Source organism: Nannobrachium achirus (assembly GCF_963921795.1).
Source record: "Nannobrachium achirus genome assembly, chromosome: 22".
Classification (NCBI taxonomy): domain Eukaryota; kingdom Metazoa; phylum Chordata; class Actinopteri; order Myctophiformes; family Myctophidae; genus Nannobrachium; species Nannobrachium achirus.
This window is the reverse complement of record NC_137829.1, coordinates 11,174,493-11,190,534: the sequence shown is the minus strand read 5'-3', so window position 1 is coordinate 11,190,534 and position 16,042 is coordinate 11,174,493. Positions and strand designations below refer to the sequence as shown.

The window sequence follows — 16,042 nt, the reverse complement described above, 5'->3', positions numbered from 1 at the left end:
CAAATGTAGATAAAGAGAGAGATATGTGTGTTTGTGTGCACATGGTGAACATTTTTGTGTGTGAGTGCATGGTGTGTGTGTGTGCACGCGCATGTGCGTGTACGTGTGTGTGCGTGCATGCATGCGTGTGTGTGTGTGTGTGTGTGTGTGTGCGTGCGTGCGTGTGTGTGTACACAATTGTGTGTGCTGTGTGCAGGTTTGTGTGCTCTCTTGCTGGATGCTCCTCCCTTCTCTTTCCTTTCTTTCTCTGTTGTTCTGGTCTACCTGAAGTGAACCTGACATGACTATACGGTCTGTTAGCCTCTCCACCCCCATGTCTCCCGTGACATTGTGTGCTAGAAAGGTTTTATGGGGGTTGTCTGCAATATGAGAGGAGTAGAAGAACATAAGGAAGCATGCAAATCAACTAAAGACAGCTTGGGGACAATATGCAGTATATAACAGATATTATGAAGATGGATCAAGTAACCTAATTTTGCCTTCAGCGCATTGAATAACGGAAAGGAATGGGACAGGACAGAACAAAGCATAATAGAAAAATCGCACCTGCGCCACACGTGCATACCTCCTTCTATGGGCTGTTCTGTCTGTGACGTTAGTTATCTCCGTACATGGAGTTCCGTGCTCATACGGACATGCCGTGCTCATACGGACACTCATACATACACACAAAGCCAGGCGTAGGAGCGGTTGGGGACTGCCCATAAGTCTGAAGGTTCATTAGTCCGAATTTAGTTAAAGTTGTACTATGTAACTTTTTTTATAAAACAAATCTTAAAATTCTCCTAACTATTAAATCACAAAAGTTTTAGAAGATCCGCGCCGTGAATTTCAGCCTGTAAAGCCTTCTCTGTATGTAAACTGAGATCCTTGCCGTGGACCGGATCTCGCGCCAAAATTGCGTCATCACACTACCGGCCAATCACAGCGAGGGTTATACAACTGCCGGCCAATCACAGCGCATCTTGAAGTGGGGTCGCTATGGCAGCCATATTTGTTGTCGCCCGTTTGTACCATCCCTTCTCTAGGTAATTTCGCCTACCAGAGGCAGGGTGAAGGAGTCCGTATCTCTGGAATTACTGAACGCACAGGAACAAGGGACCCCTTAAAAGATAGATCTCAGCGAGGTGGAGGCAGACGCGGGGGTCTGAAGGTACGAAAAACGTCCGAAAGACGCGGACGCGACCGCGGTTTGCTATAGGGCTAATGACCACTAGTTGGGCATCTTACACAGTATGGCTTTAAGGTTAATTAAGGTTTAGGGTTAGGGTTAGGCATAGTATTCTTAACAAATACGGACTAATGAACCTTCGGACTAATGAACCTTCGGACCAATGCCATGGCACCAGGAGCGGTTAGCACCACTCAAAATAACAGAATAGAATATATTCTGTTCAGAAGAACAGAACATAGAATATGGTTAAGAACAGAACAGAACAGAATAGAACAGAACAGAAGGCTGGGGGGGGGGGCTGCTATCTAATCCCATTGGTCCTTCATGAAATTTCACAAGGACCTTTACTTTCTGTTTCACTTCTCACAGAGGAGTCAGTTTAGGGCAACAGCGGCAAGTTGTTGAAGCAATGCCAGGATATGAGCGAGCCCCAGCTCGTCGCCACACAGTTCCCTTCCACTGCCGAACAGCTTGGGAGGAAACATCACGTGGTGACGCTTCTCTGGCACTGACGTCACCGCCCCCCGTCGCCAGGCAACTGCTCCATCAGCACTCACGTCACCGTAGCGCCGAGCCGATGGTTGCCCGGCAACGCGTGCCTCGCGCTCTAGCCCGGCCTTGCGCCCTTGCTCGAAGCTCTGACGCGGGTGTGACGTTAATAAGGTGGGTATCAATTTGTTATGGTGGCGGAGAGAGGAGGAGTTCCCTTTGAACACTGGATCCCTCTGCATTCCAGCGGAGCGCAGTCAGCGCACGAGTAGACACACACAACACAGTGCCGTAGCCCAGAGAAGTGACCTGCCGAGTCACTTTACTATACTATAATATACACGTTATTGGCTACTGTATAGGCTACGGCTAACGCACACTGGACAGACACTATTAAATAGCATAATTCCAATATTTAATTCGTTTCAAAAGACGAGAGGATATCTGCGTCAGGGAGGGTTGTATATGTTTCTTTTGTGCTGTTAATGGTCGTGGAATGGTTCTGTTTTTTGAACCGTCAGAGGAGGTCGTTGTACTTTGCGCTCTGTAAGGTAAGGCTTAATATATATATCTTTTTTTATACATATAGATAATATTTAGATTAAACTAAAGTTGTCTTATAGCCCGTATGGTGTTACTTAATCAACGTAACTTTATAACTCTATTATAGGCTATATAGGTTAGCCTGATGTTCAGAATGATCTAGCCTATATCAAATATTTATTTTTGACATAGGCTGTAATCTACATTTCGCTTTTTTAAATTGGTTTTGCCCCCGACTAAAGTCAATTGAGAAACTAGGCTACTTTGAGTTAATAGAATATTTATTGTATGCTTATTCTTGCTAATATCGATTTGCTATTTATTATTATTATTATGCTATTATTATTATGCTATTATTATGCTATTATTATTATTATTAGCCTATTATCGTTGAATGTTTATGTCCAGTGAGCATATCAGCCTGCCCTGCTTTACAACCCATATGTGCCAAAATGCTATATAAAAATATAGTATTGTATGTTTAGTTAAGTGTCGTTGTCTTTGTTTCCACGTGTAGGCTACCGCACTTGACTTGTCCATTGGAATAAAAGTGCACATTATCGGTGCACCATGGTGATTATGACAGAGAGCGGCCATGGGGCTCAGCCCAGCCCTGCGCTGGGAAGGCCCCTACAGGTCGGCTTCTATGAGATCATCCGCACTCTAGGGAAGGGAAACTTTGCAGTGGTCAAACTGGCCAGGCATAAAGTCACCAAAACACAGGTCAGCATTCTGTTCCTCCACAGGAAAATATCACTGTGTATGTTTTGTTTTGTCTGTCTGTGGACTTGTGATCATTTATCATTGCTATGATTTGAAACCGTAATCATTTATTGACCTGTCTTGTCCATGCATGCAGGAACTTAATGATCTGTTGTCTTGCAGGTGGCCATAAAGATAATTGATAAAACCCGATTGAACCCCTCCAACCTAGAAAAGATTTACAGAGAGGTGCAGATCATGAAGCTGTTGAACCACCCCCACATCATCAAACTGTACCAGGTGTGTATTGCTTTCGTCTGTGTGTGTGTGTGTGTGTGTGTGTGTGTGTGTGTGTGTGTGTGTGTGTGTGTGTGTGTGTGTGTGTGTGTGTGTGTGTGTGTGTGTGCGTGCGTGCGTGCGTGTGTGTGAGAGTGTGTTCACTGACACTGTAGGCCTACACTGCAGTGGCGGCTTGGCCTGTGACAGTTGAGCAGCGGTGCCATGTGCTGTGCGTTTGTGGTTTGCCACAAGGCTATCTGCAGAGGAGCAATGGGTACATGTGTGTATGTGTATAGTGTGTAAAAGGCATCAGTGGATGTCAAAGTAGTACAGTAAAATTGTACTGCCTGCTAAGGCTAAGGCTAACATGTTTTCCACTGAAGCATTATACATAGAGGCATTGCCATATCATATGACTAGTTGTGCAGGCGTGGTAGCATCATTACATCGTGACGCACATTACGGTACATTTGTCCTCTTAATGGTATCCAGTGACACGCTGAGTGACACTTGCAGCACAGTGGCATTAGTGCAATCCATTATGACCTCCGAATGCCATCCAAAGCAGCAAAGTGTGTGTGTGAGAGAGCACAAACAATAAGATGAATGATGGGTGGAAACGACAATGCTTGTGCATTTTGGCGGTGTGCATTTCAGTGTTGTTGGTTTGTGATAGTCAATACACTGTAAAATACTCCAGGTAAATTTTACTCACAAATGGGTAGGGCTGTCACAATTATTACATAATCGTCTGATCACAATTATTTGAGGTAATCGCAATTATTTTGCATAGGCTAAACGCCATAATCGTTTCCTTGTTGAGTAATGTTAATATAGTTTAAAACACTTTCAAAAATGTGTGGAAATAGCCGATCTACAAGCTCAAGCTGTGAGCTTGTAGATCGGCTATTTCCACTATCAATGTTATTTTTTAAGTATAAAATTGTTAAATATGTCAGTAATTTCTTTGTATATATAAGTTATGTGTCATGATTGCCATCTGCAACTTCAAAGCCTAAAAGCCAAACAGAAATGTAATTGTCAACGACAAATACACAATTAAATCGTTAATCGCAATTATTTGAGTGACAATTAATCGTCATGTAAAATGTCATAATCATGACAGCCCTACAAATGGGTAACTTAACACAGAGGATTTTGCTGCGTACTGCAGCGATCAGTGACAGACAGTGCACACAGATTGAGAGGAGCGAGAGTGAGTTGCGGGAAAGTCAGGGAGAGAGTGGTGCTTAAAGATGAGTCTGACTCTACAGGTTTGAATGTCAAGTCCAATTAGCATCAGTGGAAGCCAAGTGCAATGTGTCTGCAAATCACGTGAAGGCCATCCCGCCAACTGCTGCTCTTAATCAAATTGAAGACTTAGAACAAGGAATCCGCTTTTTCCCTCAGCAGGCTTGACAACACACGTGTAAACAGTAAACACACACACACACACACACACACACATAGTCACATACACATAAACACATCAGAGTTTTTGAATGACATGATCATCTCCGTGTTGTTTTGCTGGAGTTGAGAATTACTTTTAACCAGCTGAATGCTGCCGAACATTAAATACGACTATGACTCAGGAATCCACTCAAATATTGCTTAAAGGTATGCAGTGAAATTGTTAATGTAACTCTGAGAGTAGAAATGGACCCAAATGGACCCATTCTAGACCCTCAGACTTTGATGAACACTGAGGATTTTACTGAGTTTCTTCGGTCGTGTGCTCGGGAGACAGATTCCTCTATGGTGGCCTGCTTCCAGATGAGCCACTGAATAGATTATTATTGATGGGACAGAGACTTGGCAGTGCATCCCAGTAACTTAATCAACACTTCCAATCATGCTTTCCAAAGATCTCACAATGTTCCAGCTTTCCGCTCCGCCAGGGAACTGTTATTTAGAGCTAAACGCACACAGCGATCTAAAGTGATTGGGCCTCGCCCCGCGTACAGCTTGTATTTCTGCCTCCTCGTGTTTCCACCTCTCCTCCATCTATCTGTTTCCTTGTCCTCGTTGTTGCATTAACGTGAGAACAGTAGTGACTCCAGTGTGGTGCTTTCTGCTTTGACGATTGAGTGTGGTAACCAGCAGGACTGTGCTCTCTAATTTATACCTTAACGCACAACCGTGTTGCTCAACGGAAATAACAGATCTTCTCTTTAGTTAACGCAATCATTTGTTAAATTACCTGTGCTGCTATACCAGTGCCTCAGTAGAGGGTGTAGTTAGTAGGTATACAGAAGGTAAACTAAACTGTACATAACTGAAAATGTTTCTATATTGTTGATTCAATATAATGCACCAAGCTCACCAAGACAAATTCCTTTCTGTCAATAAAAATTATGCCGGTTTTGAAAATGATTATTTTCAGCGAGTTACATTGTTAAATAGAATACATTTGGTAAAAGTAAAAATCCTCCTCCCTTGTGTAAAGAGAGAAAGTGGTGGCGTGAGCCAGGCTTGTGATCTAGAGGTCAGATGTGAATTAGGAGTCTACTAGGCAGTAAGACACTCCCGGTTGACCACATTCACACATTGGCCATTTTGGTCTCATGTCATTCGGTGTATGACGTAAGACAGATAAACTGCAGTGTCCACTCCCTCTGGTTAGGCATGATTAAAAAAAATAACAGCCTCTTCCACAATAACTGGAGAATCATCACAGGCCTTTGCTTTCTTTTGTCTCTATCCTTGCCTCAGCTTCTCCCTTTGACCTTCCGTCAGTCAACCCCCCAACCCCCAACCTCCGCCCCTTATCCCTCCCTAGGGTGGGGGGGATGTGTGTGGGTCCTTAATGTGCCAGAGTCTATTTCTTAAAAGCTCTGACGTCAGCTGCACCTCAAGGTGACAGAGGCATAGAGCGGTGCCTTATCTCACAGATAAACCCTGCCCAGACCAGGCATGTGTGCACGGAAGCACTGAAAGCTCCTGTGAGTTTCTAAAAGTCCCGCAATAGAAAAGAATTAGGCCTTGCCATTCAATGGAAAAATTTGATACGCATTGACCGGCATTTTCTTTTCTTTTTTTTTTTGCAGAGAAGGCTTTGTCATTTAAGAAATATTTTCTTTGTTGTGTAATACCTCTATTCAGACGCACCAGCCCCGAGGGCTCCCCTGAGACATGGCGGGTTTTCTGGGAGTTTCAGGAAGGGAAGGGGACTTGCGTCTTTCCGTTCCACTTAAAGTATGCTGGTGTTGAGTGATTCCATTTATGGTGCCCTCGATAAACAAGGAGGGACCCATGTGAGCACTGTGCGTGAATGTTTTTCTGTTCACAAGGATGAAAAAAGATATGGATTTAGAATGAAATTTAACACTAATTTCTGACGCACGTCCGCATTACTGAAAATGTTGCACATTGATATACAGTATAGTGAGTGTGTGTGTGCGTGTGTGTGTGTGCGTGTGTGTCCGCCCGTATGTGTGTGTCCGCTCGTACGCAAGCATCCTTAAACAACAGCAAAGTTGTGTGAACAGGGAAATCTAGGAGCCAGGATATGTCCCCAGTGGCTCTGCTGGTCTGGCTCTGCTGAAGTACTTAGAGCAGTTTTCTTTTTCTTTTTTTTCTTCGCTGGAAATTCATCGCTTCTGTCAACATCATCAGCTGCCTATGACCTAGTTTGCACTAAATCCTCCTCTGTTTCCTGTGTTTCCCTTAGGTCATGGAGACTAAAGACATGCTTTACATTGTGACCGAATATGCGAAGAATGGAGAGATGTTTGGTGAGTTCCACTAGCAACTTCTTTTTACTTTTAATAGTTTTTGTGGTAACCATGGGAGGGCTCTCATGCAATAAAAAAGAAACGGTAGTGTGCTAATCTCTTGGGACACAATATTAAATCAAGACATTATTTTTTTTATCATATCTCCCAGTCTGATACAGAACACTGCAGCAGCTCTACCGAATTTAGATTTTTATTTATTTATTTAAGTCGTTTTTTTTTTTTTTTACAAATAAAACTATTAAATAAAACGCTCACCCTCCAGACCATCTGACCACCTATGGCCGTATGAGTGAAGACGAGGCACGCAAGAAGTTCTGGCAGATCCTGACAGCGGTGGACTACTGCCACAGACATCACATAGTTCACCGTGACCTCAAAACCGAGAACCTGCTGCTAGACGCCAACATGAACATCAAAATAGCTGGTGAGTGTTTCCCTACTAATGAGGAGACTGGGACGAAAATAGCAGATCTACAAGCTCACAGCGCGGCACCGAGTGCCGCGCCGTGAGCTTGTATATCTGCTATTTTTCATGGTGAAAGTGCAAGGTGGGAGTTTGGGGGGAATATTTGTCTTTCATTCATTGATTGTTTTTATTTGAGCGTCACGTTCGTTGGATATATGAGACACATTTCTACCTGCTGATGTTCTGTCTGATTGGCCTGAAAAATGATTTGTGGCTTTGGGATTCTCAAGCCAGGGATAATTTTAATTAAATGAACATCATGGCATTGTCTGCATGCTAATTTAGAGCCACTAATTATTTCCTTTTATTAAGATGAATATTTGAAAGGGGGAATTAACAGACATGCCGATGATTCCGTCTTTCAGACACAAAAGACACACAGCAATACGCGCACGCACACACACACACACACGCACACACACACACACACACACACACACACACACACACACACACACACACACACACACACACACACACACATGTAGTAGATAGCATTGTTCTAATTTTGTAGCAGCAAACACTAACAAGCCAAATCCCTCTCCATCTCCCTCTATGTGTTTTAGATTTTGGATTTGGTAACTTCTACAATGCAGGCGAGCCTCTGTCTACATGGTGTGGCAGCCCCCCCTATGCTGCCCCAGAAGTGTTCGAGGGGAAGGAGTATGAGGGGCCTCACTTAGACATCTGGGTAAGTCATAAAAAAGCATGCATTAGGTTAAAAAACAAGCAGTGATGTTTTTATTTGTATTAATATCAATAAGAATACAACTGACATTATCCTTATTGGTTTTTACTTTTTTACAGAGTCTCGGAGTGGTGCTATATGTTCTTGTGTGTGGTTCCCTTCCATTTGACGGGCCAAGCCTTCCTGCCCTCAGACAAAGAGTCACTGAAGGACGCTTTAGAATTCCCTTTTTCATGTCCCAAGGTATGTGTTGCTGTGGCAGCAAATCTCTGGAATTACCGCTAATTACCGGTTTTGCCCAAGTACCAGAGCGCTCCAAACCAAAGAGTCTTACCCTCAGTTTCTGCTCCTCAGACTGTGAGAACCTGATCCGTAAGATGCTGGTGGTGGACCCGGCCAAGCGTATCAGCATGGCCCAGATCAAGCAGCACCGCTGGATGCTGGCGGATCCAACAGCCCCCCACCAGACGCTCAGCCAGTCCCTGACAGAATACAACTCCAACCTGGGGGACTACAGTGAGCCTGTCCTTGGCATCATGAACACACTGGGCATCGACCGCCAGCGGACCATAGAGGTAACTTGTTAATGATGACTTTGTATGTGTATCTACAATGTGTGTAGTCTAGCAGCTGTCCCTGGTAGTGTTCACGATTATTTTGAGTTTCAAGGAGACAGGTGTCTGTGGGTGATGAGGGCATGTTGGTGGGAGTGGGGGAGGTGAGACAGTTAGTCATGTCTGGCGTCAGATCAAGAGATATGCTATCTTCCTGACGCCATAGTCCAACCCAACATGGAGCCCCAAATACCTTTGGGCTTACTGCTCATTTTGTGGGAAGAATTAGTGGCACCAGCATGTAATCAGTCTCAATTTCTCAATCTTGAGTCTCTGAAAAGATCAGACAGCTTGTCTGGTCATATTTTGAAATGCATAGACATACTGTAGACAGACTGATAAAACAAGCAATTTTATCTGCAGGTAAACAAATGCACAGTGTTTGCCTGGGTATAGGCAAGCAACCGCAACACATCCCCTAATCCATGTCTTCTTAAACAGTCGTTACAGAGCAGCAGCTACAATCACTTCTCAGCCATCTACTACCTACTGCTGGAGAGAGTCAGAGAGCATCGTGCCCAGCAGCTCAGCCGCCAGTGTGGAACCTGGAGCCAAAGGCCCAGGAGCACCTCTGACTCCACCACTGCAGAGGTGAGAGTTTCTAACTGGGTCTGAATCTGGGCCTAGCCGTAACTCTAGGAGTACTATGGAGCTTTAGCTTTCGTATTTACATGCTAAAAATATTTTCTTCTCTGCATCTAGGTGATAATGGAGTCTACAGACAGTTTTAGAGCAACAGCATTTCAAGTTCCAGCCAAGAGCAACCCTCCTCTGTACCCAGAGATGGAATGTGACCAAGGTGGACTGTTCCAGGTGAGAGAACATTTTTCTCAGTCTAATTGAATCAGAGACTTGCAGACTCCACCCACCACCCCTGTTCTATAGTCTAGGTAGACCAGTAGCTAACAGCTAGCACCCCTTCCCCATCTGTTTCCTGTTTGTCAGCCGCTAATCGCTAGCGCTCCTCCCCCTGTCTCCAGCGCGTGGTGTTTCCGGTGGAGGCGAGTCTGAACCGTCTGCTGTGGAACCGCTCCATCTCACCAAACAGCCTGCTGGAGACCAGCATCAGCGAAGAGGTCCGACCCAGGGACCTGGAGGAGGACGAGGTGACGCACGCTTCAGGGCCCCTGCTCATTCCCACCACCACCTCCCGTAGACACACGCTGGCCGAGGTGTCTGCCCGCTTCCACCAGTGCAACCCTCCATGTGAGTATGCCTAACTTACACGCTATGACACTTTGATACACATGCCTGTACGCAGGTGATTCTGTGACTTAACTTCTCCTCCCTTTTGTGCCTCCAGGCATCGTAGTCAGTCCCTCAGACGGTGCGTCTTCGGACAGCTGCCTCAAGTCTTCATCCAGTCCTGGCACGCCGGCCTTGCGTGGCGCTGTGGGCGGCATGTCGATGCATCTGACCTGTGGGGCTGACGCAAGAGCCCTAGCGCCCACGGGATCCCCGCTGACACTCTCGTCACACCTCCTGCCCCAGGCCCAGGGCAGCCTGCCTTCTGCCAGCTTCCAGGAAGGCCGCAGAGCCTCTGACACCTCCCTGACACAAGGTAGAGCACCAACGCAACTGCTCCACCTTCAGCTAGACCTTTGCATGTTTATTCCTACTCTACAGTAACATCCTCAGTGTTCATTTATCTATTTATAACTGTACACGCTCAGAGTTAAGTGAATACACAGGATTTCATAGTGTCAGTCAGTGTGTCATCGTCGAAAGATCAAAAGAGTATTGTGTCTATTGTCCGGCAGGCCTCAAGGCTTTCCGTCAGCAGCTGAGGAAGACCACGCGCACAAAAGGCCTCCTGGGGTTGAACAAGATCAAGGGTCTGACGAGGCAGGTGGCCCCTCCTCCTTCCTGTAACCGCGGAAGCCGTGGGTCGTTGGGTCCAGCTCTCTCTGAACACCGGAGCATGCTAGAGGAAGTGCTACACCAGCAGAGGTGAGACGGCAGTTGATATTAGCCAAAAAAAAGCACTTCTCGGTTATTTGAATAATCGAAAAAGTGATGGATAGAACAATCACTGTGAACATAATCGATGGTTGCAGCCCTAGTATGAGGCTTAAGACACCATGCACTAAACGTTGAATCTCTGCTTCACCAGGATGCTGCAGATCCAGCACCAGGCCCAGCCTCAGAGCCAAGCCCCTCAGACTGCACCCGCACAGAACCCCCTGCTCTTCTTGGCTCAGCAGCAGCCTCCGTCCCCGCCTTCCTCTGCCGTTTTCAAACCTGCCTCCCTCTTCGACGCCCCCAGCTTTACCCTCCTCCAAAAAGAGCCTCAGCCTGCCCTTCCTCCTTGCCAGGCCCCTATAGGACTACACCATGGCCTCTGGCAGCAACCCCTCGACGCCTCATCTTCCTCCTGCTCATCCTCCTCCTCCTCATCATCCTGCTTCTCTTCGGTCTCCCCGGTGTCCTCCGCCACAGGGGAGACCACCTTCTTGAGGCACCTACTCGAGGCGCGTCTGCACATCAGCCAGCAACCCCACCTGCACCCCCACACGAACATCCAACAGCAGCCCCAGGCTGTCGCCCAGAGTCCCTTCATGTCTAGACCAGGGACCTGGAGCCTGCATGGGTCCACCTCCAGCCCAGAGTCTGAGATGCAGCAGCTGAGCAGCTGTGTGATGGTGAAATAAGTACAATGCCAATCCCAGACAAAATGAATGTTCCCTCACTGGAAGACTCCCGGCGGATAGGTCACTTGGTTTGGAATAGATGATGGTTGAAAGACTGCAAGTGACAGATCAATACTTTTATTTAGTAACACAGAATACATGTGTGTTTGTGCGTGTGTGTTATTACTTAAGCTGAAGACCAAGCAATAACCAATCTCTGGAGAAATCTTTGAATCCTAATCAAACTTCCAGAGAAGCAATAATGGCCTGGGCCTCAACCCAGACTCTGGAGAGAATCTGCTACAGTCCTTTGACCGGACACACAGACCAGGCGAAATGATAAACTCACTTGAATGAAAAGGTGACCAGATAAACTTATGTCTCACATTTCATTTTTTTCATATGAAGACTGTCACACTTTTTGTTTTATTTATTTTTTCGTTTTAATGGAGAGAAGACCAAAGCTCTTTTTTTCCCCCTTTTTTTTCAAAGATGTTGCATTTTAAGCAGCCCTAAGCTTCCACGCTTCTTACTTGAGGGGTACATTTGTGACTGAAACTGTGATTTTTTTCATGTACGATAATAGTTAGCTTATGCTGCTAAAAAACTAAACAAAAACAAAAACAGCTACAGTACATCTTCATCAGCCAAAGAAGAAGAAAAATACTGTCAAGCTGAGTGACTAAAGAACAATAGGTACATGAGTCAGCTTGATGGCACAAAACATCATATGTGGTTTCCTCTTTACATAATTCTGTTCTCTCATTAGGCACACTCGTTGTGCTTTTCAAAACCTTGTTTTTAATGCTACCTCCTCAGATAACCATGTTTGAAACCTATTTAAATTTGGAAACGCCATTGTCATAAAGATTCAGAAAAGAAAAAAAAAACATGATACACAGAAAACTTGCCGTCAATCACAAGACAGTAGGCTACATTTGATGAAATAACAGCTAAAAATATAGCTATTTCCTCTCTTTTTCACCTTTCATGTGGACAGAACAAAGACTGTGGGAATGGTGCAATATTCATATGGAAAGAGAAGGCAGAGAATCTATATAGGGCAACAGAATGAATGCATTGTGGAGGTTTTTGTTTTTATTACATTTTTCTTGTTATTACATTATTATAGGACCTCATTGAGCAAGTTAGCTGTCTATGGGTACTAGTTATCAGACATGATAATGTGATACTTGTAGAAAATCACAAAGAAAGGCTCAAGGCATTTCATTAGGCTGTTCCTCAGCAAGTTTGCAGTTCTTTTGTCAAAAGGCAGAATTTGGGTTATACCAAAGAGCGAACATTTCGAGATAGGTGTTATTTGCCAGAAACACACTACTGATTTTTCACGTTGAATGCTGTGGCTCAATTTAGCATGCTGGTCTACCTAGCACTATCATGTTCTCCTTAGCATTTTGCTATGAGAAAGCTTCCTCTGCCACCAAATGCGAAGTCTGTTTATGTTGTAATATCGCTAGTTGTTGGGTTTCAGGACCATTGTGGTATTCATTTTTGTACGTTTGTAAGAAAATGAAAAACAATAGAAACATAATACGTAGCAATACCTTTTTTTGCTGGAAATCTGTTTTCCTTGAACCGTCCATAACTGGTTGAGATGGCTAGAGATGAATGGATGTTACCTGCCAGGTTTATATAGGCATCTGTGCAATTTATTCAGCCGCTGTATTAGAAATTAAGCTGTCAACCATGGTAGCTGTGTAACATTGCAAGCTTGGTTAGTTTTACCATATCTGTGAAATTGCTCAAAAACTAAAGTAACAATGTTTTCTGAGGCCCAATTTATATATATATATATATATATATATATATATATATATATATATATATAGTTTTATTTCTGAAACAAGCAGTGTTGATATTTTTAGTCAACATTTTTGTTTGTTTGCACTCACCACCAACATGTGTGCCTTTTTTCTGAACAAACTCCTATGATCAGAGATATTCAATCCCTAATCAGCACATTTGAAAGAAAGAAAAAAAAAAGAAACATGGCTTTATTACAGGCCATTCATTCAAAATACCCCTTTTGATACATTCATTTACATTTTAACTTGCTCTATAAAGCAAAGCAAGCATTGCACTTTATAAATATTTCTGAAATGTTTTCTCCCCCCTATGGGTTGAGAAAACATCACAAAACAACTGAAACACTGACTCTTGATGCAAATGTGTAAGATGACCCTTTTGATAAACTTTGGATAATAAGAAGTATTACATGTTTCCTGATTTGTTACTTGACTGTGAGTGTGTGTGTGTGTGTGTGTGTGTGTGTGTGTGTGTGTGTGTGTGTGTGTGTGTGTGTGTGTGTGTGTGTGTGTGTGCGTGCGTGCGCGCGTGCGTGCGTGCGCGCGCACGCGCACACGCGCGTGTGTGTACATTTGGGTGTTGGGCGTTTGGGTTTGTGTAAATGAGAAAGAGAGAAAATGTTAGTTCAAGTAAGGCTGTATTTATGTGGCTATTTATTTAAATAAAGTTCACTTCCTAAACTTTGTGTGTTTCGCTGTTATGTCAAACAAAACTAAAGTTAGGGACCTGTAATCTTTTTTATAAAGTAATACAACAAGCCTCCTGTGAAATGAAACACCTTTTTTGGATTTATGATAGCCTAATACATGCGTAGCCTCAACTCATACTGTGTAACCTTTTCAGTTATTTTTTATATAATTTCACTGGTATATATTTCACAACAACCACTTCTCAAACACTATTAAACCTTTTTTATTTTTTTTGCAAGTGCCCCAACGCATGTTTTTCAGCCTTCCATATAGATTAGTATTTCTCAACAGGGGCAGTAAAGCCCCAAGAAGGAGTACCGGGAAGTTCGGGGGGCACTGGCAGGATTTCTTTTAAAGGGGAGGCGCTGAGGTGCTCTTGGGGGGTGTCATTTTAATATAATTAATTGCACGTTCCATCATGTCATAATTTTTCTTTTTTGCATGGCATGGGCATGGCATGGCATGCCATGGCATGGCAAATGTAGGCTATGTGAAAGGAGAATGTACCGGTATGTGTGCGAGAGTGAAAATATATGCGTGAGAGGAGAATATATGTGTGGGAGAGTGCCAGAATGAAAAGGGCAATGTCCACACACGATATAATGCTCTCCCGTCTCTTCTTTTATTTCTCAACCAAAACAATGTTTCGCCCAGCAGGGCTTTTCAAGTTTTGCTTTGCGAAACATTGTTTTGGTTGAGAAATAAAAGAAAAGGGGGACTGCCCGTTAGGTCAAACTCCTGTTGGGTCAAACTGAGGTTAGGGTTAGGTTTAGGCATAGTTTTACTGAGGTTAGGGTTAGGGTTAAGGTTAGGTTTAGGTGGTCGGACCAAAGGGTGTTCGACCTAAGGACATGTTACCAAAGAAAAGACGGGAGAGCATTATCGTGTGCAGACTTTGCCCTTTTCATTCACTGTTTGTTCCTGGATCCAGCACCTACAAAGTTGTGGGGATGTGCATATTATACTCCTCTGGAGAGTGCCAGAATGAATCATGTCTTTTACTGCCCATCGTAATAATGTTTATTTTTAAATAAACAGTACATACAAGTATACAGTACATAAAAACTTGTGTTCATGCATGTACAGATACCGGTACACACGCATGTAGTATGTCAGGTAATTTTGTGTTCGATGGGCATACAGTAAATGGGTGGGTGACGTGACGTAGCGTTTTCGCTGTCCTCGGTGTCAAACATGTATAAATAAAAAATATATTTGTCAAAAACCTTCTGAATATTGTGCAGGACATTAAGCTTTATGTGAACTTACTCAAGATTAAAACATTTCATTCCTCATTTCTTCAGAATCTTCAACCAAACATGGTAAATGTCATCTGGTGTGACTGTCCCGACCTTGTTTCTCAAAGTGGGAACTTGAATAAAACTAAGAAAAAGAATTGCTAAAATTCATTTAAAAATGAATTTAGGCAAAAAAAATGTCTATTTGTGAGCCTATATCTTTTCAAAGTCCAAGCATAATGTTTTCAGTCATTTCTGATCAAAAAGATTTTGTCCCCCAAACCAAAATCATCTGGTGTGACACTAGTTTGGAAAAATTAAACAGGCAATAATTTGGACACCTACTGGGCTAGAGAGGTCCTTCTTCTGTAAGGCTATTCAGCACTCCCAGCACAACTGCAAGACAGGTGTCTGAGGTGAGTTATGATTTTAACATTTTCATGAAATGCCATCTTGTTGAAACTTTGACAAGTGTGGCACTTCTGGATGTCATCTGGTGTGACACCTTTATCATTAATAAAGCAAAAGTTATTTGAAACTTTGGTCATAATTACATGTAAATCTAGGTTGTTTTGTTATAGCTAGCATGTTGTTAGCATGCTAATGTGTACCTGGTAGCCTCAAGGTAGTCCTAAATGCAGAAAACGTCATCTGGTGTGACACTTCGTCATCTGGTGTGACATATCTGCTTGTCACGCCAGATGACTTGATTGTCACACCAGATGATATATACTGTATTTTCCTACAGACATAACAATAAATAACAAGTCCCATGTTTCTTTTGTCCATTTAAAACATTTTAACATGTTTAAAACAACGTTTTAAACATTTTTACATAATTTAATTTAGCTTCATTCGGTGATACAGCAAATTCATCAGACAGAGCAGAAACCCCTTCACAGAAACCTAAACCTTATATTGTGGTAACACTTTATAATAACTATCCGTTATAAGCAGTTAATA

The 16,042-nt window shown here is 43.5% G+C and overlaps 1 protein-coding gene across 2 annotated transcripts; it reads left to right on the top strand.

The window, feature by feature from the left end:
- The first annotated feature begins 1,932 nt into the window (after positions 1-1,932).
- On the top strand, positions 1,933-13,585 carry sik1 (salt-inducible kinase 1). 2 transcript variants are annotated; one of them, XM_080753636.1, is made up of 14 exons: positions 1,933-2,209; positions 2,724-2,929; positions 3,092-3,208; positions 6,861-6,924; positions 7,190-7,351; positions 7,960-8,084; positions 8,201-8,324; positions 8,436-8,656; positions 9,137-9,286; positions 9,398-9,508; positions 9,676-9,901; positions 9,999-10,256; positions 10,456-10,645; positions 10,809-13,585. In XM_080753636.1, the coding sequence occupies exons 2-14, from the start codon at positions 2,777-2,779 to the stop codon at positions 11,344-11,346; spliced, it is 2,439 nt and encodes an 812-aa protein (XP_080609762.1). In that variant the 5' UTR covers positions 1,933-2,209; positions 2,724-2,776; the 3' UTR covers positions 11,347-13,585. The 2 variants fall into 2 exon arrangements, with proteins under 2 accessions (XP_080609762.1, XP_080609761.1); XM_080753635.1 differs by having other exon boundaries at positions 1,933-2,214.
- Positions 13,586-16,042: the final 2,457 nt, after the last annotated feature.